The sequence below is a fragment of the Alosa sapidissima genome, chromosome 12 (genome assembly GCF_018492685.1).
Source record: "Alosa sapidissima isolate fAloSap1 chromosome 12, fAloSap1.pri, whole genome shotgun sequence".
NCBI lineage: Eukaryota > Metazoa > Chordata > Actinopteri > Clupeiformes > Clupeidae > Alosa > Alosa sapidissima.
The window spans coordinates 24,387,249-24,411,580 of NC_055968.1; the positions used below are offsets into that span (position 1 = coordinate 24,387,249).

Below are 24,332 nucleotides of genomic sequence, written 5' to 3' on the forward strand. Positions count from 1 at the left end.
TTAGCTGTCACATTAAGATATTGTCGGAACTATTGGTTTGCCTGCTAGTGTGGGGATATTATATTTAGCTATGAACTCAGATCAGAACGGAAAAGAGCTGAGGCAAACAGAATAAAGGGCTGAGACGTTTTTAGGTAAACAGGATGGGACCTTGTGTTTTTTGTCATATCGTCTTGGCTACATACGGACTTCGCAGTGTTGTTTGTTCTCACCACCGGAGTCCCCGCGGAGAACAGGCGAGAGGTTACGGAGGAACTGAGTAGTGCATCTTCTGAACCACACCTCCTACGGGGCAAAAGTCCATGCGAAATTGCCTGTAGCCTACACCTGACACGCTGTAAACAAGAGAGAGTAGTTTTGTTAACATTATTTTCAGAGAGATAATCTGTCTTCAAAATCCTATTACGGCGTTGAGTTACAGAGCACCCGTAAGCAGGGACCAGAGAGAGAGAAAGCACATGCCTTCGAGAAATGATAAGAGCGAACGGTAGCTGAGTGCTCAGTTACAAGCGCATTCGGTGCACAGGTAAGAATTCATATTCACTGTCTTTACTACTTATGCAGTTAATGTAAATTATTGTGTCTACACGGTCGGTCACCTGGATATCATGCCAAGCCTTCCAATAACGATAAGTTTGCCTTTACTTCTCGGCTCGGTATGTTTCTATATGGCGAAGCGATGTATGTTTGATGGTAAGTCTGTGTTGAGAAATGTCACTTAACAGTCGGTGTTTCCATCGACTCAGATCCTGATCTTTTCTCATAATGCAGAAAATAGGAAATGTGGATCATATTATTAGGCTATTGTTCTAGTGATGATGCAAGCCGCGCATAGACTTTTACCAAGACACATTTATCCATAAACTTGTTTGTAATTGCTCATTCTGAACCAAGAACTTCCAAGTTGTCAATGCCATGCCCACAGTCTTAACCTTTGCACCATGGGATTGACTTTTAGCTTGTAAAAATAGACAAAATATTGTAGAAGCGATGAATGTGTAATGCCATCTATTGTGATGTCTATACAGTATGCAAAATCTCTCCACATTCTCATTCTAATTTCACACCAACCTCATCATAGCCTACATTTTCTCTCATCTTCACAGTAGCCTATTTTGGTATTTGTTACTATTGTGCACTTTTTTTTTTGTATATTCAGCTATGTCCTGTATAAGCATCAACACAGTTGTGTTTCAGGACAGTGTAGTGTGTATGGGCTTATCGTCCTGTTCCCCCCCCTCTGCCCTCCACCTCTCAGCGTCTCTTGCTCCCTTTTGTTTCTTGTTGTCCTCCTCCCTCCCTCTTCTTGCTCCCTTCTTCTCTCTGCTGCTTTCTCCACCTCTTGTTTCCGATGCCATTCTCCTGGGATGTCCTCTAGGAAATGCAACAACCTTTTGAACCATGTACTGCTGTGGTCTAGGTTTCCTTTTAACTCAAAGGGGAAAAATGTCCTTGCCATTATACATTTTGGCCTGGGACTTTTACTGAAGGCATGGCAAATGATTAATTATTTCAGGAAATACTTGGTCCTTCAGGGGAAGTGAATTTCCAGAAACTGTATAAAGCAGTATATATGATTTCATTTTCTGAAAGAAAATGACCTAGAATATTGGTAAGCAAAGGTAACTTTCTAGAAGTTTCTTTTTGGACTCCTACCTAAAAAAAATGATTTTGACAAATGTCTGTGCCTCAGTCTCAGAACAGGAACAGGGGCTGCCGTACAGTAACTGAAAGATTAGGGCCAGGTGTGTAGCTCTGGTGGTAGCAGCAGCCATGACGACACAGAATGAGGTCAGAGTGAAGGGCTGCGCAGCCGGTAGCTGGAAGCCTGCCTTATCAGGTTATGTGTCCGACAGCCTCAGATGGCCGGCTCATGCTGCTGAGAATGATGAAGATCGGCATGCATGGCCGTGTGTGTGTGTGCGTGCACGTGTGTATGTGTAAGTGTTCATTTGGGTGGAGGAGAGAGAGAGAAGGTGAGCGAGTTTTCTTCCGTCAGCAGCGCAGAGCTGGAGGGACATGCATGCTAATTGGTGATTTAATTAGCAGTTATAAATTGCAGCTGTTTCTTCCTAGCGCCCCACCAGGGCAGGACAGCAATGTGGAGCCAGTGAATTTGTTGTGAAGGCTTCTTCGCTTCACTAGGTGGAAGAATTGCGCTAAAGGACATGGCCCAAAATATAAGAATCCAGTAGAGCGACACATGCATAGTTTTGTAAGCATGCATAATATGAAAGGCATCTGAACAAATATGCATCAGTTAAAACACAGACACACACACACACACACACACACACACATGTCTGGATATGAGTAGGTTGTAGTGATGTATGTACTTGTGCCCTGTCTCCTGTTTCAGGGTGCTTGGCACGTAGAGACGAGTTGTTGGAATGATCCGGTGCTCAGGATGGGCGTGAATGTAAGGGGAGAGGGGAGGAGAAGTCACCCGCCACTCGACCGTGTGGTGGCAGGGGTGGTGAGGGGGTGAGCACCAGTATGTCCAGGTAGTTGAAGTGGGGAGGGTCCCTCGGCCAGCGTGTGTGTGTGGAGAGCCAGTAGAGAGAGGGAGGGACCGTGCAGTGCACTGCTGAGGCAGGTTATCACGCTTGGCCCCCGTAAGATTAGTGGCACTGCAGAGAGGATGGGTGTGAAAGAAACAAGCCTGAGAGAGAGAGAGAGAGAGACTGAGGAAGAGGTGAACCTCACACAGAGAGAGTGAGGGACAGGGAGAAAGACTCGTTACCAGGGAGAGAAATAGAGGTGCCTGCTCTGCTCCTGAGGTTATGCCTGCCAGTAACCTGAGACGTGTGCTGCCACTGATAAAGAGGATCACACACAGGGGAGGTAAAGGAAAGAGGGAGCGTGCTTTGCGGGCATGACAAAAACAAAACTGTTTTTTTTCCAACCATTACATTGTGCAGTGCAGTCTTATCACGGTGAGGCAAAGGCTGAGTGAATTTGGCTTGGTGAGATGTATATTAATGTGACATAATGGCTACTCAGTGATGGATGGTGGTTCTCAGATCTGTGAAGTGGATACTAATAACTTGGTTTTGCAAGCAGCGTATGTGTTTTTTCTAAGAGAACTAACTCCATTCAAAGCATACATTCATAGCAGCTATATAAGTGGAGCTGGGTGGGTTGAAATCAATTGGTGTCATTTGCATTAATGTCATTTGGATGATTTGGAAGAGTTTTTGTTGTTCATGATTTTTATTACATTTGGGAAAATAGTTATAACGTAATCTATAACAAAGTTGAGGTAAAATATGTTTTTTTTTTTTAAGAAATTACTTTAGAGGAAGAACTTTTTAAAATGTTATTGAAGTATTTAAGAGATTTAGTTTTTTCATTGAATGTTGTTCATGTCTTTTTTATGCTTTGCTCCTGATTTTGGGAACACGATGCATCCACTGACACATTCTATTGTCCTTTAGCCTCTGCTCAGGTTTTGTGAAACGCGGAGGAGGGAGGTGAAGGGCAGCCGCTACCGTTGTGTGTGGTGACGGTGTCCGGATGGCTCTCTGAATGATCCTCATTCACCCGCCCCCCTCGTGCGGACACACACATCGTGCCACCCCATCTGTCCCTCTGCCTGACCGTCCCCACGGCGGCACCCGATGCTTGGTTCCGGTGCCCGTTTGAAGCAGTGGCAGCAGGGTCGGCAGTGGTGCCGGATCAAGCGCCTCTCATCTTCAGTGGGGAGGCTGTTGCACTGAGGGGGAGGAGGGAGAGCTGGAGCGTATGTCTCCGTGAGCATCCACATCAGAGCAGTGGAGTGGCCAGACCAAAAGGCCGAAGCCTCCTGGAGACGCCTCGACACGCTGGACTCTCGGCTTTCATCTGCTTCTCACATACCAGCCTGTGAAGTGTCTACTGTACTAGATGGACGGAGCATGGGGTGCTGCTCAATGCACTAAAAGGCAGTGGACACTACACTAGACCTGTCCACCATTTACTATTATTTCTTTCACGTTTTTTTTTTTTTTTTTTTTTGTGGCCTTAGGTCATCATGAATTATTGAATGGGAATGGGAGCTGTTTGCTGATGGGGACGCTAAGCGTTTGGTTTGAAATTCAGATGGAAGCCATTCTGCTGTGGGGGATCGGGAATTCGCCAGACTTCAGCAGGAACGGCTAGACACACTCTCCACTATCACGTCTGTCGCCAGCTTGACAATACCACACTCTGGGCCAGGTTTTCTTTTTTTGGAGCAGAGAGTTAAAGAACAAAAGAAAAGGCCGCAGAAGAAAATAAAGCCAAATCTGCAATCCCTCACCCCCACTACGCCACCTTCTTTAAAACTCAACCTGCAAAATATTCACACTGAATCATGAAACACACTTCAAAGGAGGTGACTCTAAAGGACTCTTTTAAAAGTGCAACTGCCAGTGTAAAAGAGAAAAGCTGAGTGGGATATTTTTCCTGCTTTCAGAGTGACCTTGTACAAAAAAAACCAAGCTAAGGAGATCCAATTGATTACCCACTTTTATGATTATCTCCGAAGTGTTTTTTGTCAGAAGTGAACACACCTACTGCAGATGAAGAAGAGTCCTCTCTCTGGTCTACTGTAACACACCTGTGATCTACAGCTTGTTGAAGAGCTTGTTTGGATTAGACTCTCCCTGAAGGAAGGCAGAAGCTGGCACAAAGCTAAGGTAATTATGGTCTATAGAATGACCAGAAGTTTGTTTGGATATTAGAGGCGTGTGTGCATGTTTATCTGTGTGTGTTTGTGTGTGTGTGTGTTTGTTTGCTGTCTAAGACAGAAAGAATATAGAGAGTTAGATTATCAGAGAAAGTACCTAAAAAGATGGAAAGAGAGGAAAAAAAGAAAAAAAATAGAGAGAGCAGAGATGCAGTGGTGCACTGGCTCTCTGTGGTCCATGTGGCTTCAGCGGCTGTGGATTGTTTGCTTTTTACTCTTGACTTCATATGTGCCCTCAATTACTGACTCCTATTTCAGGGAGCAGGCCATCACTGTCAAATCTGTGGGGACCTAATTATAAAACTGAAACAAAGACAGACTCTCACAAGCACATTTAGCCACACATGGTGGCACACTGACACGTATATACACCCTACACCCGCACGCACAAACACACACACACAAACACAGTCTAAATTCAGACCCTGAATACAGATAGAATCATTGCAGGGTAAATACAGGTAAAATCCGAAGTTGCTGGAGGGGCATTAAATTGAGCACATTGTCGCTCCCTTCTCATGTGTCCCAGTCTAATGAATGCAGCGCGGGTTTGTTTGTGTGCGCGGCTAGAATTCCTTGCCAGCCAGCGCTCTGCTGACTGCTGGAGTAAAGGCGCTGACAGCATTGTAAAGACAAGCTGTCGGAGCAGCAACCTTGAGGGTCGGCTGGACCACTGGGATGGACCATTGATAAAAGGATTAATACCTGAGCGGGTGATGAGAGTGATAGGATCAGTGACACACACATGCACACACACACACACATGCATACAGGTACTCACACAGGTACTCATATATATTCAGTCTTCATCTCCACAGCACACACACACATCTCTCCCTCTCCCTCCCTTTCTCTCTCTTTCTCTCACACACACATACACATGCACTAATACATTCAGCTCAGACTACACTTCCATGCATTGGCGTTTGATTAGGTGCTCAATGTATTTGTGTGTGTGTGTGTATATGTGTGTGTGTCACCAGTAGGTGGATGTGGCTGAGGCACAGCCGTGCGGAGGAGGACACAAGCATGGTGTTTGACTACTGTGTGGATTTGCATAAAAGTTTACCCTGTGAAATGTTTGCCAACTTCCTCCTGAAACTGTTTGACATTGGTTTAGTGAAACTCTGTTAATCTTTACTGTGGAGGAAGTGAAAGGCTCCATTGTACATCTAGCTTGTCATCCATTGTACATCTTGCTGTCACATTTCTGATTACCAATGCCTGATTTAGACCTCTGTGTCAGTTTGCCTAATTATTGACTGTAGACTAAAGCATTAAAGCAGAGAGTTGCTAATAAGGAGACACCGCACTCAAAGAATCCTCCATGGAAATGTATGGGGTTAAGTTCGTAAAGCCAAGTAACCAACCGCATTTGTCATTTTTAGCCTTAGTTTAGCAATTTGGGCAAAGATAGTTATCGTTCAATTCAGATGCTCTAAGCGATGTTACGCGGTTTCTAAGCAAAACATTTTTTGTCACATACAGCAAACATCACCTCACCATCCGCTAGCTGCCTGTGCCCTGAATACACTGTACAAAAACGTGGTCTCTGTGGACAGCCCAGACTCCAAAAACGGCAACAAAAACAACCTGGTCCAGCCTGGACCATACAAACATGACAAACTGTTCCAGCCAATCACCGACTCGTTTAGGAGAGTTTCATTTGCACTGGAGGGAGGGGGAGGGAGTTGTGAAATAGCTCTGTTTTGTTTGAACGTCAACAGAAGTGATGTTACCCAACATCGCTAAGAGCACCTTTGAACACAGATTTGCCTGATGTTCTTTTTATGTCAATATTACCTCCCTTACATATACTTCCCCATTTATTTGAATAGGAAAATAGCCCGAAGTAACTGCCCGAAACGCACTAGCAAGATGGCTGCCAAGTGGGGGGACTTGCTTATAAGGACTTTGATCCTAGTGCATTGAATAGTGCATTGTGGGTAGCCGTAGCATCTGAGAGACCCTCTGCATAGGTCTCTGATCTGAGGATGTGCAGAGATGTGTGTTGTTTTTAGTTACATGACCATGACTGTGCTGTTTTTGGTTAGAAAACAGAAGCTGTTTACTGTGCACTGTCCCAGACTGTTTGAATGACATTGTGTATCTCTCTTTTCTTCTCTTTACTTTGCAATGTTTGACTTGTCAGAGCTGACAGTTTTGTTCATGATCATTCCCTTATTTGCACTCACCGCTCAGATTATTTTATAGTCCATAGTTCACATCAGTTCACATCTTTACGTACACTAACCAGCCTGTATTTAACATTCACTTAGTATCCCTAAAGGCACTCTTTAAGTGAGAACTCTTAAGTTCCTCATAGAAAAACCTCAAATGGTCCCTGAAACTGATAGGTTCCTTTGCACTTTCTTAGTAGAGCTTTTAGCTTTTTACAGGACCCATGGCAACTTTTAATGTATGAAGCAGTATTTTGTGAATTTTGTGAAGTGACTGCTCATTTTGACTCTACAGGTTCGATATTCCAGTGGAGCCAGCTGTGCCTTCACCCCTACCCTTAGTATCCTCCCGGCCTGGTCTCAGAGCGAGCTTCCCCCCAGTGACGGTGGCTGTCTGGGGGGCACCATGTCGGAGCTGGAGGACTTTCCCCCGCCTCGGGGCATCCAGCCAGCCGCCGCCACCCCTGCTGCCGACCCGGCCCGCATCCAGCAGAACCTCCTGGAGGAGCAGGTGGAGCTGTGGTGGTTCCGGGAGCCGCGCAAGTCGCTGCTGTGCTACTGCGTGGCGGTGCTGCTGATCCTGGGCTGTGGCTTGGGCGGCGTGGGCCTGCTGTCCACCACCACCAGCGTGTCCAGCGAGTGGCGCCTGGGCGTGGGCACGGCGCTCTGCCTGCTGGCGCTCGCCGTGCTCCTCAAGCAGCTGCTCAGCTCGGCCGTGCAGGACATGAACTGTGTGCGCAGCCGTCGGCGCATCAACGTGCTCAAGAGCGGCGGCCTGGCCGACCTGCTGGTGGTGCTGCTGACCGGCGTGGCGCTGCTGGTGTGCGGCGCCGTGCTCCTGGACCTGGCGCTGGCCATGCACATGCCCAAGCCGGGCCGGGCGCTCAACGACATGTTCATCTCGGGCGTGGTGCTGCTGGCTGGGGGCGGTGCCGCCACATTGGCGGTGGTCGTGTATGCGTTGGTGATCTTCCTCGTCGAGCAGACGGGCCCCGGGCAGAGGCTGAGGGAGCGGGCGGTCGGGGTTTTCACCATATCGGGACGGATGCGGGAGGCCAGGAGAGAGACGACCTCCAGCTTAGCCCAGCTTATCTGAACGTGGTCAGCAGCTCAAGCTGGTGCAGACAGCGTAAGGGTGTTACCCTCAACACGCAGTGGGTTTGGCGCCTCCACTGGAGCCTGCAGTGAGCTCCTCACGGTCATTAATGGAACAAGTGAGGACCTGATCCATCTCCCCTCACTGGCACTGTAGCGATGTTTTATGATAAACTGGACGCGACGCGCCAGGAGGGAAAATAAGGAGCTCGGGGGAGATTTATCACCATCCTTATTTATGCACCGCGAAATCATCAAGGTAGAATCAGGCCAAACGACCAATTTCCAAGAATGATTAGCCGTGCGATTGCCTTGGACGGTCCACGCAAATGGATCTGTCGGGATGAGTGGCTCCATAAGAGTCCATAGGAAAATTGATCCGGATGAAATGGACCTTGGACCTGTAATAGGGCATGGCGCGCTTTTAATTCTCGCCTCGGTCCTTTTTTTTCCCCTCCACCTTGGACTCGCAATTAATTTTGACACGTCTGTCCTTCACACTTCTATTTCAGTGGCTCGGGGAGAGCATGCCAACAGGAGACGTCCATCTGGAGGTGTCGCGGCTGCGTTGCGGGAGACGGCGGCGCGGGAGGCCAGATAGGACTGGATGACACTCTCACACGATCACACGGATTTGCATGGCTGTGAATTCATACCTCTTTGCCTCGCTCTGATTTTCTTTCTTTGCACAAAAGAACAAATGAAAAAAAAAAACCACATCATCATCACCAAAAACTGAGAAACTGTCGAGCTTCTCTGATCCAGCTGCATATTCCAACTGTGCCACGTGTGTGTGTGTGTGTGTCATCAGGCTATGGCATCAAAATAAGCAGTGCTTTTAGTATTAATGCTCTCCAGTAGAGGTGATCTTTTTGACCTTTTTGAAGAATTCTTGTCTGCCTCTTGCACTTTTGCTGTCAGACTGTTCACATGCACAGTCCTAAATAAAGAATGTAAAGACAGAATCATATGCATTTTGAGTGTCTCAGAGAGAGAGAGAGAGAGAGAGAGGCCAGTGCTTTTGCAGTTGGGCATTATTCTACACGACAGCTGTACAGTTCTAAGCCATGTGCGGGTGTGTTTGTGCTAGCTCCTCTTCTGTCTGCCTGACAGTGCCTTCATTCTTTCTGATCGCTTTTTTCTGCCTGTCTGTGTGTGTGTGTGTGTCAGTTCATATGCCATATGCTATCATGTCTGTGCCAATTATACTGGTATATTTTATAACATACGTGTGTGTGTGTGTTTATGGGGAAGTAGTTTAGGCTATGTGTCAGGTAAGCTGTAAGGCAGTAGTTTAAGAGCCTAAGATGAGCTGAGTCACATAACCAGATATGGTGCATGATGCAGTGCATCAGGGGCAAGAGCTGGACAGGGCGAGCCGGTGCTGGGCAATGCCAGTTGCCACAGACCACAACCAGGCTATTGTGGCACGGCCAGCGGCCGACTGTTGCTTCACAATGCCCTGCTCTATGACCCACTGTCACCCAGGCACAGACTGGGCGCATGCAGGGCGAGATAAGACGGTCTGCGTCTGGTACTCTCTTTAAGACACACTCCCCCACCCCTACCCAAGTTGCACATGATCTAGCGCTTTGTTTCATTGAGACTTCTTACCAAGTGTGCATGGATGGATATTCACACATTGGTTTGATGTGGTTTGGGAACAAAAACGACCCAAAAACGGCTCTTTTGGTATAAATTCATGCTTTTTTCCTGGAAACAATGAGATGAATGAGGTCCGTGTATTCTGTTCAATAGTAACTGGTTGCGTGCAATCAAGTATACACTGATCCATGGAACCACACAAGCTCTAAATAAGAAGAGCATACACAATTATGTGGAATGATGTTATTCAATAATACTGTCCTTAATACAAAAATAAAGTAATGATTTCAAACTTATGCTGATAAAATGTGTTTATTTGTTTGTTTTTCTTAAAATTACCCTTTTATTGCCCAATGAATGCATAACATCTTTATTAAATACACAAGTATACAAGTATATAGTGGAATAAATATTAGGAGGTTATCACACTGTAATGTGTGCAGCATAAGTGAACCAAAAAAGTTCAGTCTTCATAAACCAACAACGAATAATGAATTCTGCTGGCTTTGCAGTAAAGCCAAACTACATTCCAGCAGGCGGGGACCATCACTGATAACGCCAGGAGTGTGATGCATACTGAGCAGGGCGGACAGAGAGCATATTCCCTGTGGCAGTACCTGCAAGGACCCGCAAAAGACTGAATGTGAGGGCAGTGTCAGAACTTTGGAAGCACAGCATTAACATCCCTGCAAGACATTCTCAGTTCTGCCAGTTTTCTGTAAAAGGAGAATGTTCACTGGGATCCTTACGACTAAAAGTGGCTGTCATCGAACGTGCCAGTCATTTCTGGCCACACGTTTAGTCCATTTAAGTTTTCACATATTGTCTTTAAGTTTTAAGTCAGGGTATAGTTTTTGTCTGCCATGTGCCATGCTCTAATAGCAAGTGGCATGAGAAAGTAAGGGAAATGACTGCATTATTCAGATCTCTGGCCTCCTGCTCCTGGCGATAGTCTAGTTTGGGTATAGTGTTACAACATTGCTTTAGTGAAGCTGAGGCTTATAAATCATTGATCTCGTGCTCTTGGTGTTCATTTCATGGGCCGGGATATTATGCTTACAACCCTCACAGTAATAAAACCATACAGGGTACTGTAACTTCTGATAGGCTCAATAATCCTCAATCTTCCCCCAGATATTACACCACTTCCACTAAAACACACAGTGACTGTGATGGACAATAAAGTCCAACCGTAAAATAAAAAAAGTGTAAATTTTAAGTCCTCACTGATGAGTCCAGTCTCTGCTTAGATAAAAAAAAAAGAGTCTGCAGGTGAAAAGACCACCCACAGGCGCAACGCTCTGGAAGCATAATAAAAGCTGGTGTGTTGCTTATTCAAGTTACTTGACTGGCTTCTTCCAGCCTCTGATCCTCTCCTGTCGACATGCGGGAATGTCCAGAGGAAAAAGAGATCCGAGGCAGAGAGGATTCACTGGGGCTGTTTGGCTGCTTCCTAATTTGTCCGCAACTGGTAATCTGTCAGAGGCAATGATGTAGAGTGAGTAGAATGTTCACATGGCCAGCCAGAGACTATCAGGCTCAATGCCACATTAGGCTGTAACAAATGCTTGTGTCATGATGTGAGCAGACAGTCGATTCAGGCAGTACTTAAGGTAAGCAACACAATTTCTTAACAACAGGAGTGTGTGGTTCAAAGTGTGATTGATCAGGGAACATATTCCTGTTTTGTGAGTTTGAAGGTAGTGTGTAGATGGGGAGTCATAAATGTAACTAAAGGGTTTTGCATCCATTCAACTTAAATGTGCCTGTAGAGCCATGAGAATCTCTTTAGAATTCCATAAGTAAACATGGCTAGTCTGGATTTCCAGTATCGCCTTTCGTAGCTTCCTGCAAATGAACCGGTCAGTAGGTGAGTTGAGTGTGTGAAGTTAAGTTTCTTACTTACCTCCACTTTGTGTGATGTAACGAACCCATGGCAGAGCCTGGTAACCACTCTTCTCAATAATCTTCAGATAGCGCACCTATGTTTCAAACACAGGTTTAATATAAATTCAATTGTATATACCCACAGTATATCATATACAGAATATGACCCAAACAAATGTATGCATAGATGCATGTCTATTGCATATATTATGTTCATTTCATACTCTATTCAGGATTCACTGTCTGGTAAGGTGAAGTGCAGTGCAGAGTCAACAACAACAACAACAAAAAGGCTCACTTGGATTCCAGAGACGGTGAAATAAGGGATCTCAAACTTGACTGTGATTGGTCGCTTTCCCTCCAATTCATCACTTTCCACACTCGGCAGTCCAAAATGAGCTCTCATCATGTACTCCTTTCCCCCCTTTACAGTACAAACACACAGACAAACACACACACACACCAGTATGAACACACACATTCCTTTTTTACTGCAAACTGTTGAAATGTAGCACATTAGAGAATGTAGCACATCAGAGAGCACACCTTATTTCTATAAATGTTCAATGCCAATAAGGACATAATCCTCAGTGCTATGATAACATGTGACAAGTGCTTTGATAGATACCGTACAACCATCACAAACCTTAAAAACTTTCATTAAAAGAGGAAACAGTAAGAAAGTGCTGAATAGGTAGAACTGTGCTCACGTAACCTTTGCAAATCACTCTGTTCTGCAGAGTGCCTTCTTCCTACCTCTGCAGTGCAGCCAAAGTAGCCACAACACACACACACACACACACACACACACACACTCTTCTGTTATTCTAATACTGCCTTACAGTTCCTCGTTCTGCCCATGTACCACAGCCTCTTCCAAAAGATAGGAAGGCAGGGGGATGGATGTGCTAATGCTTCACTGGCAGCTTGAGAGTGACATCTTGAATTATTATTTTTTTTATTTATTTATTTTTTTGCCAAGAGGGTGGCAGAGTTACCCCTCTGCCCCAATCAAACACAGACATCAGGCCATTCTCATTTCCTCATGGTTTTATCAGCTCAGCTCCGACACTCTGTGTGTTTATCTGTGGCTCTGTAAAACTCTGATATCAACACAAACGCCGCTTTTCCCTCGGGAGGGAAGTGACCCCAACAGCACCCTCTGCGGATTGTTCAGGCATTTATTGGGGACAGATAGGCACGCAGGAATTGACTTGTGCTCTGGAACACTAAATGCAGAGACTCAATGCATTCAAACAAGCAAAATACAAGTAAAAAAGAAGTAACACCTGCATTTTGCAGGAGGGTAGCGTCGAAGAATTAAGTGTACATTAAAGCTGACCGATGATCATGTCACCATTTGTGCTTGCCACAAGTAGGATTTTGCTGTATAAAATAGCACCCAATCCAAAGAAATAGTCCCTCTACACTGACAGCCACTATGACATCAGTAAGATGGTCTGGAAGGTTCTTAGTTGCTTTGTTGAGTGAAGAGTGATGGTGTGAGACTCACAGGGAAGGATTTGATGGTCCACTCCAGGGCATTCTTCTCCGGGACCCACTTGGCGCTGCCCGTGCTGGTTTTGAACTTAGGCGAGTCGGCATCACTGGGCACCGGCACCAGGATGACCACGTTGTTGGCCGTGGAGCGGCTCTTGAACTGACTGCGAGCCTGAGAGTGACCAGCGAGAACAAAGAAAAGACCGGTAGACAGGTGGACAGATTGTGAAAGAGAGAAAGAGAGAAGAGAATGAGTCTGACACAACAGACATGACAGTGTTGAAGTGTCCAGTCCAACGCTTCACCCTCCCATTAACACGGACACAGACACACATTAACCACCCATTTGTCACCGTCACTGCAATTATCAGACATGCCTTATCAGTAGTGAAGAGCCTATGACGGTGGTATATGAGAAAAAGGAAACTGTCTAATTACATCTCTTTCATATCCTCCATGACAGGATCACAGTCAATTAATCAAACTTACAATCCTGTGTGAATATGTGAGCATATCTGTCTCCATTTACTGGATGTATTTCTAGGACCTATGAACAACAGGGTATGTGAATGATGATTTGAATTATATTTTTAAGGCAAACAGAATTAAGACATTTTTTCCATATTATGTACTGTATTATGCACATAGATTTATAGTATTACTATGCAACAACTTCATGTACAGTAACACTCCCCATCTCCCCCCTCCCCCATCCGTGCTGACTGAAGTATACACTCTTGTACGCTCCTGGTAGTGCCCCCGTGTCAAAATGTCTGTGGCAGCAGCAGCCTGTCGGAGCTCTCCAAGATTGAGACGTAACCCTGGGTTGCCGTTGCGGCACGCATGGCCAGTCAAGCGTGTCCCATACCTTCACCTTGATCTCCACTCGGCTGTGCGAGAACTTCTCGATCACACTCTCAATCCAAAACAGAGGCTTCATCTGTCAGGAGCAAGGCACACAGTAATGAATCACGGACTCCGGCGTGGCAGGCCCCGTCAGGCTCGATTGTTTCTGCAGCTCAGCCACCCTGCCTTCAAAGGCCCAAGCGTCTCACACAGAGCATATAGGTTTAATGTACAGGTTTAAGTACAGGTACCAATGCTGTACACAATAGAAAGACTCATATGAAGGTCCATATATCAGTAATGATGAAAACCTTATGAAAACTAATTTTGTCATTTTTATATATGTTTTGTTAGTTTCAGAACAGAAACAAAAGGTGTCTTGGCTAACAATGTGACCAACAATGACCGAGTATAATACATATCAAACTTTGGATGCGATTGTGTGAGTGTGAGTAAGTGAGAGTGAGGGAGGGGGCGAGAGAAAGAGAAAGAACAGCAGCAGGAGACACTGACCGTGGTGTTCAGGCGGTAGGACATCAGCTCTGATTCCCCGTCGGGTGGGATGAAAGAAATGGTGCGGTCATTCTCGAAGCGCGAGAGCCGGACACACTGGTGGAACTTCACATCCTCCAGCTCCACTGCCTTGCTCTTCTCCCCTGATGCAAACAACATCCAGATTTATATTCAACATACAATGCATTCACCCTGGCAGACTGATTTGCAATTTTATTATTAATTAAAAAAGCAAAGCCAATGAAGCCTAGAAGTCAGTCAGTGTTGATAGGCAGTGTGTGTGTGTGTGTGTGTGTGTGTGTGTGTGTGTTTTCAAATAAGCAGCTGTTTTCTCTGACACCGAATTGAGAACCCTTACTACAAAAGGTATACTTAAACCTGAGTACAGTTGAAGTTTAATTCCCAAGTGTATTTCATGTTGTAAGTTTATTAGTATAAAAATCATTAGAATCATTAGAATGGTTATATGACTTTTTTTCGGACTGAATGGTGGCCGTCTCGTTTCCCCTAGCGCCTGTGAGCGGCTGTACGCCGGCGACCCGGGTTCGATTCCCGCCCGGTGGTCCTTTCCGGATTCCCACCCCGACTCTCTATCCCACTCACTTCCTGTCACTCTTCACTATCCTGTTGCATAAAAGGCCAAAAAAATATACTTTGAAAAAAAAAAAAGAACAAGGTAGCGTAAGGTAGCATACGTATAGCTTACACAAAAAGTAAGCTATACATATGCTTATTTCAAAATAAGTAGACCAACAGTACACTTCCATAAACTTCTTTTTGCTAAGGGAATGAAGAAGTAGAAACTAGTACACTTTTTAATGACCAGGGATCTTTTGTCTTCGCCTCAGTAATGCTGACAGTCAAACAGCAGTCAATCTCAGTTTGGAATGTACACCAACCAAATGGGTGAGGATGAGTGGGTGAGGTGTGTGCATGGGCCTGCTGAGATAAAAGCACTGAATGTGCAGCTTGCACTCTGAGAGACAGGAGTGACGAAGTGAAGCAGAAACAAAGAAGAAAATGTGTGTGCATGTGTGATAAAAAGACAGTGTGTAAGATGACAGACAGACAAAGGAAGAGCAGGAGCAGTGTGTGTGTGTGTGTGTGTGTGTGTGTGTGTGTGTGTGTGTGTGTGTGTGTGTGTGTGTGTGTATATGTGTGTGTGTGTGTGTGTGTGTGTGTGTGTGTGTGTGTGTGTGTGTGTGTTTGTGTGTGTGTGTGTGTGTGTGTGTGTGTGTGTGTGTGTGTGTGTGTGTGTGTGTGTGTGTGCATTTGTGAGTGTCACATTCTACTGAAAAATACATTGCGTTCTCAGAAGGGTCCAGAACACAGGAGCCAGATCAGAGAGCCATGCGAGCCAGTGAAGGCTTTCACCGGTGGATGCAGCCTTTGGCTCGCTCCCTTTAGCAGCAGGAAGAGGACGCCACATAAGGACATCAGTGCCACAAGCAAAAGGTCACACAGGAAGTGCCCCCCTCCAGCTCTCTGATTGGCTCCCTAGGGACCTCAAGCACTGAGAGAGGGGGGGGGTGTGCAGAGAGGAGGTGTAATTGGGGGATGACAGGCGAGCTCTGGTGCTAAGCCAGCTTGTATCAGACAGGATTCACTCAAATGAAGTGCTGATTGGGCGATGAACAGTGCCCCACACCTGCCCCCGGCCTCATTTTCTTCTCTCGGTGTCACTGCTGGGTTGCTATTCTCTCCTTCATCCTTTCACATCCATAAACAGGATTTCTGCCCTGATCCACTCACAAAAAAACTGAGACACAGATGGATCACGTACTCTTTCCTCACTAGTCCCTTTATCAGGGACAGAAAACATTTACACATCCTATCCATAGGAGGGCGCTGTTTCTCCTATATCATAGGAGACACTTAAATCAATGTATTTTATGAGTAAATCTGTTTTGCATATATTTTGTCAAAAGACACGCTTTTATTATTACAGCACACATACAAGAAATATTCTTCCTCTTCTCTGTGGGATAATAGAGAAGCATCCTCACATTGAGTGCTATTGTACCGCCGTTTACTAAATTCACCCTAATTCTATTCAAGAGAATTCCCACACTTACTATATTAACCATTATACTTTAAGCTCTTCCTAACATAGAACTGCAGATCATGCGCACAACCTATTGCTGCTTCTTTCTATGACCTAGCCAGCTGTGATAATAATACCCTATATTATGGGCTGGATGTTTACTCAGTTCAGCAACATTCTATTCTTTATTAAGGGAATTCCCACATATAGCACATTTACCACTATACTTAAAGCTCTTCATAGAGATGTGTCCTCTCACTACCCCTGTCTGTAAGCTAGCCAGCTGTGACCCAGGGGGATGCACAGTGCAGTAGGATGAGAGCCGATGAGCGGGGTAGTTCCCACCTGCCCCTACTGCCTGGGGTGGGGATTAGGACACAGACGTTCACCCAGGGTGCGTAATCCGTCGCTCCGCACCAAACGAGTGCAAATGAGAGAGGGATGCAGATGAGAATATGGGGGGAGAGAGGGAGGGGGATGGCTGGACAGATGGGCGATAAAGACGGAGAAATGGAGATTGTATACGTTACTCACTGCCCGTGTTCTCGAAGAGCACTTTGTCGTTGAGGCCCAGGCGAAGCTCGGGCATGCCAGACAGGACGACTTTGAGCTTGATGCAGCCCATGATCTCGCTGCGAAGGACACTGCCTGAGGCGCTAACCTGTGCCAGGATAGAAACAACAGACATATATATATATCAACCAGTCGGGGAAAGGCACACACACACACACACACACACACACACACACACACACACACACACACACACACACACACATACACATACACACACACAGTACAGTCAAAGTTGAATGACTACACAGATAAACTACACAGTTTGCAAAAATGTCAACCTCACATATTAAAATGCTAAAAAAAAGCAAAGAAGACAAAGGGACAAAAAGTGATGTAAATTAGAGCAAAGCAGAGAAGAACTGATAAAAAAAATACACAGCCGTCCTGAATCATTCGTCAGACAGAATGAGGCTGAGAAAGTGTCCAGTCACAGAGAAGCCCATTTGGAGGCTGCACGGGTGAATGGTAATGCCCCATTAGAAGGCAATAAGGCATTAGCTTCCCCTTAATCAGGCTGTGAAGAAGGGAGTCGCGTTCAGTGTCCCGATCCATGGAAACGTCACCACACCATTACTAAAGCAGAAAATGGCGGTTGGGGTAGGTTGAGGTCACAGCTGAGGCTAGAGGCTGATGTATTAAAGGAAATCAGGGATTGTTTGTCTCAGTGTGAATTCAAGGAAGTTGAGGAAAGGTTGTTTCCTGATATGTGAGCCTGGCCTATGTTGAATTGGCCGGTATTCCTGCTGAGTAAAAAGGGTAGTGAGTGCAGATATAAAACTAGACAATAAGCCGACCCTGTTCAAAGACAATCTGTTATATTTAAACCATGAAGAAACTTGGCCCACCTTTTTTAAAATTCATTTGAATGCTTTTGCAGAGGTACTAAAATCCCCTCACCAGTAAGTTGACAGATTCAATGACGTCCATGAAGACTTCATTCTTCCGGTACTTGATGCCCTCGGACCTCCAGGACACGGCGTTGGTGACTGTGGCGGGGGGTCGAGGAGCCCCCACCTCCAGCTTGTGTCCCTGCTGGGTGATGTACCTACCAGGACCAAGATCGAGATTAGAGGCATTCCAAATAATAATATATGAAAACAATTGGACCTTTGGGACTACAACAACCACTATAACCCATGTGACATGTGTTGTATATGTTGAAAGTATTATTAGTGGTCAAATTTGAGCTGATACTGTATGTTTCTAAAAAAGTGTTGTTCTTGTGGGTTTTGCTGTAAACGGATCTATGGGGGGGGGGCATGGCTTGACCTTGGAATTTGATGGAGACCAGACGGCAAAGACTGGAGCCTGTAGATACTGTTCTCACCACCTGCATCCCAGTTCTGTTTACCACACACTGACAATAGAGCATCTATCTCTCTCTCTCCCTCTTTCTCTCTCTCTCTCAGCTCTCTTCCTCCCACTGTTCATCTCCCACTCCCACAGCTGTGTTTGCCACTGAGGAATGGCTGCATTGATCTTATATCCTAACACTTTTAGCTGCTGAGGGATCAATACTGCTCTGACCTAATTCCATACCAAGAAACAAGTTTTCTCAAAGCCATGATCTATAGCCCTCCAGGGACGAAGTTGTTTTGCTTACAATTACAATAATGGCCTGAAGGCAAGTAAACAACCTGAGAAAATGAAAAAAATTTGTGTTGTGTAAAATTATATCATTAACAAACAGGGCATCTTAGTGCAACAATTGTCCAACGACAGATGACAGAGAGACCAAATGTGTGTTTGATTTGTCTTGCACACCTTTTGTACATTCAAACGAGGGCATCTGCCCATGTCTCAGAAACAAACAAAAAAGGAGAAAATACAAGAATTAGCATCAAAATGGACACTACCATGGGCGGATTATGAACTTTCGGGCCCCTGGGCCCAGATGTATTAAGGGCCCCCCATTTATTGTCGTATATGTGGGAGGGGGGGTTTGGGGGTCCTCCCCCAGAACATTTTTAATTTGTTTGATGTGATTTCCTGTATTGTGGTGCATTTTGGGGATGGCCAATACTAAATTCAATCAGATTCATAGTCTACATCCTGATTTGTTGATATTGAGGCAATGATTCCATGCAAAGGCTTGGGCTTCAGGGCCCCCTGACCCCTTGGGCCCCTGGGCCTGGGCCCGGTAGGCCCGTGCAGTAATCCATCCCTGGAATGGAAACACTACCCACATAAAAAGCCCAGACCTGCATCTGCTCTGCCTCTCTTGGCTACCATGGCACTCTGCCTGTAGCCAGGGCATGCGTGCTGGGGGAGAGAGTCAGTCGGATGCCTGGGCGTGTGGAGCATATGTGAGCGGATGGGTTTGATGGCGTATAGATCACCCAGATTGCAGTCATATTGTGTCTAATGGTCAATTAGATATGCCGTAATTACTGATTCTTTTCTGGGTTTTTTCTGGGTAGAAAACTGCAAACATTGTGCAAAACAAAAACAAAAGCTTGGAGAAGACAGCGAAAACAACAAAACCATACAGTTCCCACAAAGCTGTAGTCTTAAAGCTCCTAAGAACTCACCCACTTGGCCCTCTACACATCAACATCAGACTGAAAAATTATAAATAATAAAGAAACAGTTACTAAGCGGTGTTATGTGAGAAGTCTCGCAAAGGGTCATTGTGTCAAGATGGTTTGACTGTGGTCATCAATAAATTATATGATATATAAATGCTAAGACTAATCCTGTGTCATAAGGTTCTATTTAATACAACAACTCTCTGGTACTCACTGGCAGCACCAGTTATGAGGAAGTTTTGCAATAAGGGAAGCATGAGATGGCATAAAGATAACTATATGACAATAGGTGGGTTTACATGGACAGTTTTTTTGCCATTCGATTAAACTATTTCCTTTTAAAAAATTTGTGCCATCTGTTTACATGGGGTATGTTCTATTCCGATCAGATGCTCTCAAGCACTTTAGAATCTTTGATCAGAATAGCCGCTGTTGCCTACTTTTCCTTGAGAGGATACAGCAGGCAATCTGATTGACCCTATGCTGTTCAATCGGAATAGGAACAGAATGCACCACCTCTTCCATTCAGATTATAATTCTGATCGGATCGGCAGTTTTATTCAGATCAAGGTGTTTGTGTAATTTCTATTCCGATTGAGCCGTCATTCCGATTCTAACCTATTGCATTTTCTTTGTCTGAGTGACAATTACAAATGCACACACAATGTCTCAGGTGTTATGTTGCACTGACAGAGGACTACACTCACTCCTGTAAGACTTTACTTTCTGTGGTCTGGGGGAAGCCAAAGTCCATGATCTCATCCATGAGTTCATATACAGTCACAAAGTTGTCCCGGATGCTCTCCTCCTCCAGTGACTTGAAATACTCTGTGAAAACCTGAAGAATGCAGGAAAAACATAAGCCACATGCCGTTCAGGCAACTGCTAGTAACAGTAGCAAGTTATTGTTGGCAGAAACTCACAACGACCACACAGACATTAATAATCCAGTGTTGTTTGAGAGACCCATTTGAACACTTGAGACAAAAACACACTGTTAAGGACACAGCTGGACACTTGCACTGACCTCAACTATTTTGTACAGAAATGAATACACAAGGGCTGCATTGGAGTTCTTCTTAGTCATTGCAACCACTGAATGGTGACTGTGTTAAGGTCAAAATCATGTTTTCTGAAGGAGAAAGAAAGTTCATTTGCAGTTAAATAACAGTGTGCCTTGCTCAAACATGTAAGTAAATCAAAGATTAGTCTTAAAAAAAAATCAAAAAACATATGGAGAAAAAGGGGAAATAAATTGAAGGATACGGTAGAGGTTGCTGTGCTTGATCCAAAGGAAATGAGTCGATCCGTGGCTCAGGACAGGGGAGAGTTCGGAATCCTCCTCATTCTTCATCATAATGGGCATGAAGTGATCGATCTCACCCATATCCATATTCCCCATGTAATTCCGACATATCAACACCTACAGTGGGAGGCAGTAAAGATGTATTCATAGAAAGCTTCACAGCAGTTTCATCTATCATCGTACAGGCAACACAGAATGTTTAAATAAAATATAGCCATATCATATCACAGGGTCTCTTTAACCGCATGTCAATGGTATTTAAAATTACATTTGAAGTTCTTGTATTTCTTTGTGCATCTTGAATCATATCATAATCATAAGTTATATTTTTCTTCCTTGACTTTACTCTTAACATAACTTCTGGCCTCAAGCCCCCAGCCACTCCTAAAATATATTTATTCACGGACCATGTGTAAAGTCTGCCTTCAGAGGATCAAAATACTAAACAGTTAAGTTAAGCGTTAAGCAGAGGTGCTTTTTAGCACCGCACGAGTCTTGTGTAGATGCAGCATTCCAAACAGCTCTCCCTCTCCCTGCCCATTTTCTTTGTTTCTGAGGGTACTAAACAAACAGTGATAATCCAAGGGCTCAGGCTGGAGTATTCTGACAGGCGTGGTGTTATGGTGCAACACCCAGAAAGTGTGCACTGTAAATATTGCTGTATATTTACATACTTTTTACATTCATGTATTTGCACTAAAACAATCACAAATTAATATCTACTTCCTCTCATACACTGTAAGCAACACTTCAAGCAACTCTCAGTCATTGTGAAATGCCAATTAACTGACAACAACCAGTTCCCATGGCAGGCACGTAAGGCCCAATAGAATGATGAAACACAGCACTATTTTTCCAATACAGACATACAGAGTCATAGTGATATCTCCACTCATACTTCTGAAGGATGCAAGGGGAAATATCTTAAAGGGTTCCTTTCTGTTCATAAATAAGTCATATTTCTTTTTCAATATCAGAGTCTGTGTGACAAAGGTCAGTGGGGTTCAGAGGAATACAATAAAATGAAGAAATAGGAAACTAGGAAATAGGAAACTACTCAAAAGCAGTAAACCAGTACAGGAGAAGTCAAGGTGACCTCACCCCCATGAAATGGTGTGCAATGCAACAATGCATTGTGCTTGATGTGTCTAACTTACAATCAACAAGGACTTTTGTGTGCATGGCATGCAACTTACAGTGCTGTCAATGCATGAAATACATTGTTTAGTGAGGCCTGCCAAAAAAGACTTGACTGCTGTTTCTCGTATACTGTAAGTCTATTTAAACTTAACTATATTATGAAGTCATGCTCATAAAGTATATTATTCTTTCTTTGCATCATATAAAGAAAAGCCTGCACACCTTGATAGACACTGCAGAGGGCAGCCATTTCACACAAAAAAAACAACTTAAAAGAAGGAGGAAAGAAAAGTGCATCACTGCTTGCTTTAAGCAAAGCACAACACTGCTTGCTTTAAGCAGTTCCTCCTTCTCTTAAATTACATTTCAGCATAAATGGGGGACAGATTGTGCTGCTGTTTCACAGACTGAAAGTCCAAGAAAACATTTACACTTTGGAAAGTATATATATCTAGCAGTGATTGAACAGTGATTGAACAGCGCTCTCCCACATCCACATCCACATCCACAGATGAGGTGCCCTTGAGCAAGGTATACCCCCAGCTGCTGCCCGGGCGCCGGATCAAGGGCTGCCCACTGCTCCGGGTGTGTATATGTGCTAGTGTGGGTGTGCTCTTATTGAGCTCACTGCTCTGAGTGTGTGTGTATGAATGTGTGTATACCCCCGAATGGATAAAATGCAGAGAACACATTTCCAGTAGGAACTTACAGTATAACTAAACTTAACTTATATCTTAAATTGACACCACAGGACGATACACACAGATACTATTGTTATTCAGAAATATTTCCTATAAAGCACCGGCTTAGACATTCTGAACAGGGGAAATTTAGCAGTGTTAGCAGTGAATCAATACTGTAGGCAGAATGCTACAGCTGACACTACCTCATTAAAGGAAACCTTCAACTTTCACTAAAGCATAACAAAAGATTCTGCTGACCTTCATTAAAATGGCCAGTGACCACACCAGTTTTCACTTTGAGAGTAGACAAAATATAAGTCCTTGATTATGTACAACTAACAGTATTGACACATTGTGGCCTTGGCAGGAGACAGATGCATACTGACTAGAAACCCACTTGGATACAAAAATGTTATGACTGAGGAACCATTGCCTGGATGGAGAAATAGCTTGATAATATCAGGCATTAAAAAGCTTTCATCAGCACAGCCTGGGGTCCAGGCCACATCTGGGTGAAATCCATTTCATGAATACCCCCAGGCTGGCTTTTCTGTTTTCCCTCAGGAATACATTATTCTACTGGCTTTATCCTTCTCGCAGGAATACCATATTTTCAGTGGCAATTTATTGACTTTGTGACATGCATGGAATATCACACAGTCTTGAGTTTAGTGAAAGAATGAATCAAGTAAATGTCAATATCCTAGCTTGACATTTGAAATGTTTCTAAACCATGTCTGTGCATATTGGAGAATACTCTCCTCTCTGTTGAAAATGTGTGAAATGTAATTAAAGCATGTAGGACCATTCAAAGACCCTATCATAGCCTACTCAGTAGAACGAGTTTTGTAAGTTTGATACACCTGTTCTACCGGGCTCCGCCTACGTCCTGCCCAGCTGGCTCTGGGGAAATTTAAGCGCTAGGGGAAAGGTTTCATCGTTCCATATATTATCAATTCAATTAAAACATCTAGCCTACTCATTGATGTGTAAACAACATGATTAATAGATTACTCATATAGACAATACAGACAATATAGAGAAGTAATTTCCGTCACGATCGCGTACTTTCCAAATGATACAGTCAACATGCAAATTCTGGAGCCTCGGTCGGAAAGTACACCTTTTTCATTTAATACCTCTGCCATAGCCACAGAGATGTCATACCGCCCCCCCCCCCCCCCCCCAACCTGTTGCCTGAAACTGTCTGTCATAAAATTTGTAGGATGTCTCGTACACTGGCCGTGGCAAAAACGCACACACTTCTTGTCACTATACAGTAGGCTACACTATTTTGTCTTACCTTGCCTTTCAGATCCAGAATAAAAATAGCTGATGCAGACATCTTGGAAGACGTGGCAAATTCAGTTTCTAATTTGAACTACAAACAAATTAAATGTGTGGAGCAGAGGCTCTGTCCATCCTCTCTGTGTTTCCGGGGTTTAAGCGTAACCAGAAGAACAGCTTTCGAAAGAGGTTTCAGATGTGGGGGAGGAATAAGCGAGCAACTGTCACCCACTGGCTAATACCGAGAGAAAGTCTGCAGGCTTCATTTAAAATGGGTGTGCGATGTTATTTAAATAGGCTACTTATTCAGTGATGGTGTTTTCATACAACATGTATCATCCTAAAAGTGATAAACGTTTGCTAGAATGTATAATTTAGTATGTCTAATGGATTCGATCACATGCACTGCACATTGCATTTTCTATATGGTTATA

At 44.4% G+C, this 24,332-nt stretch overlaps 2 protein-coding genes across 3 annotated transcripts; one reads left to right on the plus strand and one right to left on the minus strand.

Annotated features, from left to right (window-relative positions):
* Nucleotides 1–81: 81 nt before the first annotated feature.
* LOC121677592 (transmembrane protein 125) lies at nt 82–9,884 on the plus strand. Of its 2 annotated transcripts, XM_042056401.1 has the most exons (4): nt 82–526; nt 3,438–4,658; nt 7,184–8,017; nt 8,496–9,884. In XM_042056401.1, exon 3 carries the CDS (start codon nt 7,295–7,297, stop codon nt 7,982–7,984), a length of 690 nt encoding a protein of 229 aa, XP_041912335.1. In that variant the 5' UTR covers nt 82–526; nt 3,438–4,658; nt 7,184–7,294; the 3' UTR covers nt 7,985–8,017; nt 8,496–9,884. The 2 variants fall into 2 exon arrangements, with proteins under 2 accessions (XP_041912335.1, XP_041912334.1); XM_042056400.1 differs by having other exon boundaries at nt 7,184–9,884.
* Nucleotides 9,882–24,092, minus strand: ap1m3 (adaptor related protein complex 1 subunit mu 3). Its single transcript, XM_042056399.1, has 12 exons — nt 23,915–24,092; nt 20,749–20,905; nt 20,510–20,577; nt 20,190–20,320; nt 17,852–17,999; nt 16,913–17,039; nt 14,335–14,477; nt 13,844–13,915; nt 12,989–13,147; nt 11,774–11,899; nt 11,495–11,570; nt 9,882–11,064 (listed from the first exon to the last, which is right to left on the minus strand). Exons 1-12 carry the CDS (start codon nt 23,954–23,956, stop codon nt 11,042–11,044), a joined length of 1,272 nt encoding a protein of 423 aa, XP_041912333.1. The 5' UTR covers nt 23,957–24,092; the 3' UTR covers nt 9,882–11,041.
* Nucleotides 24,093–24,332: the final 240 nt, after the last annotated feature.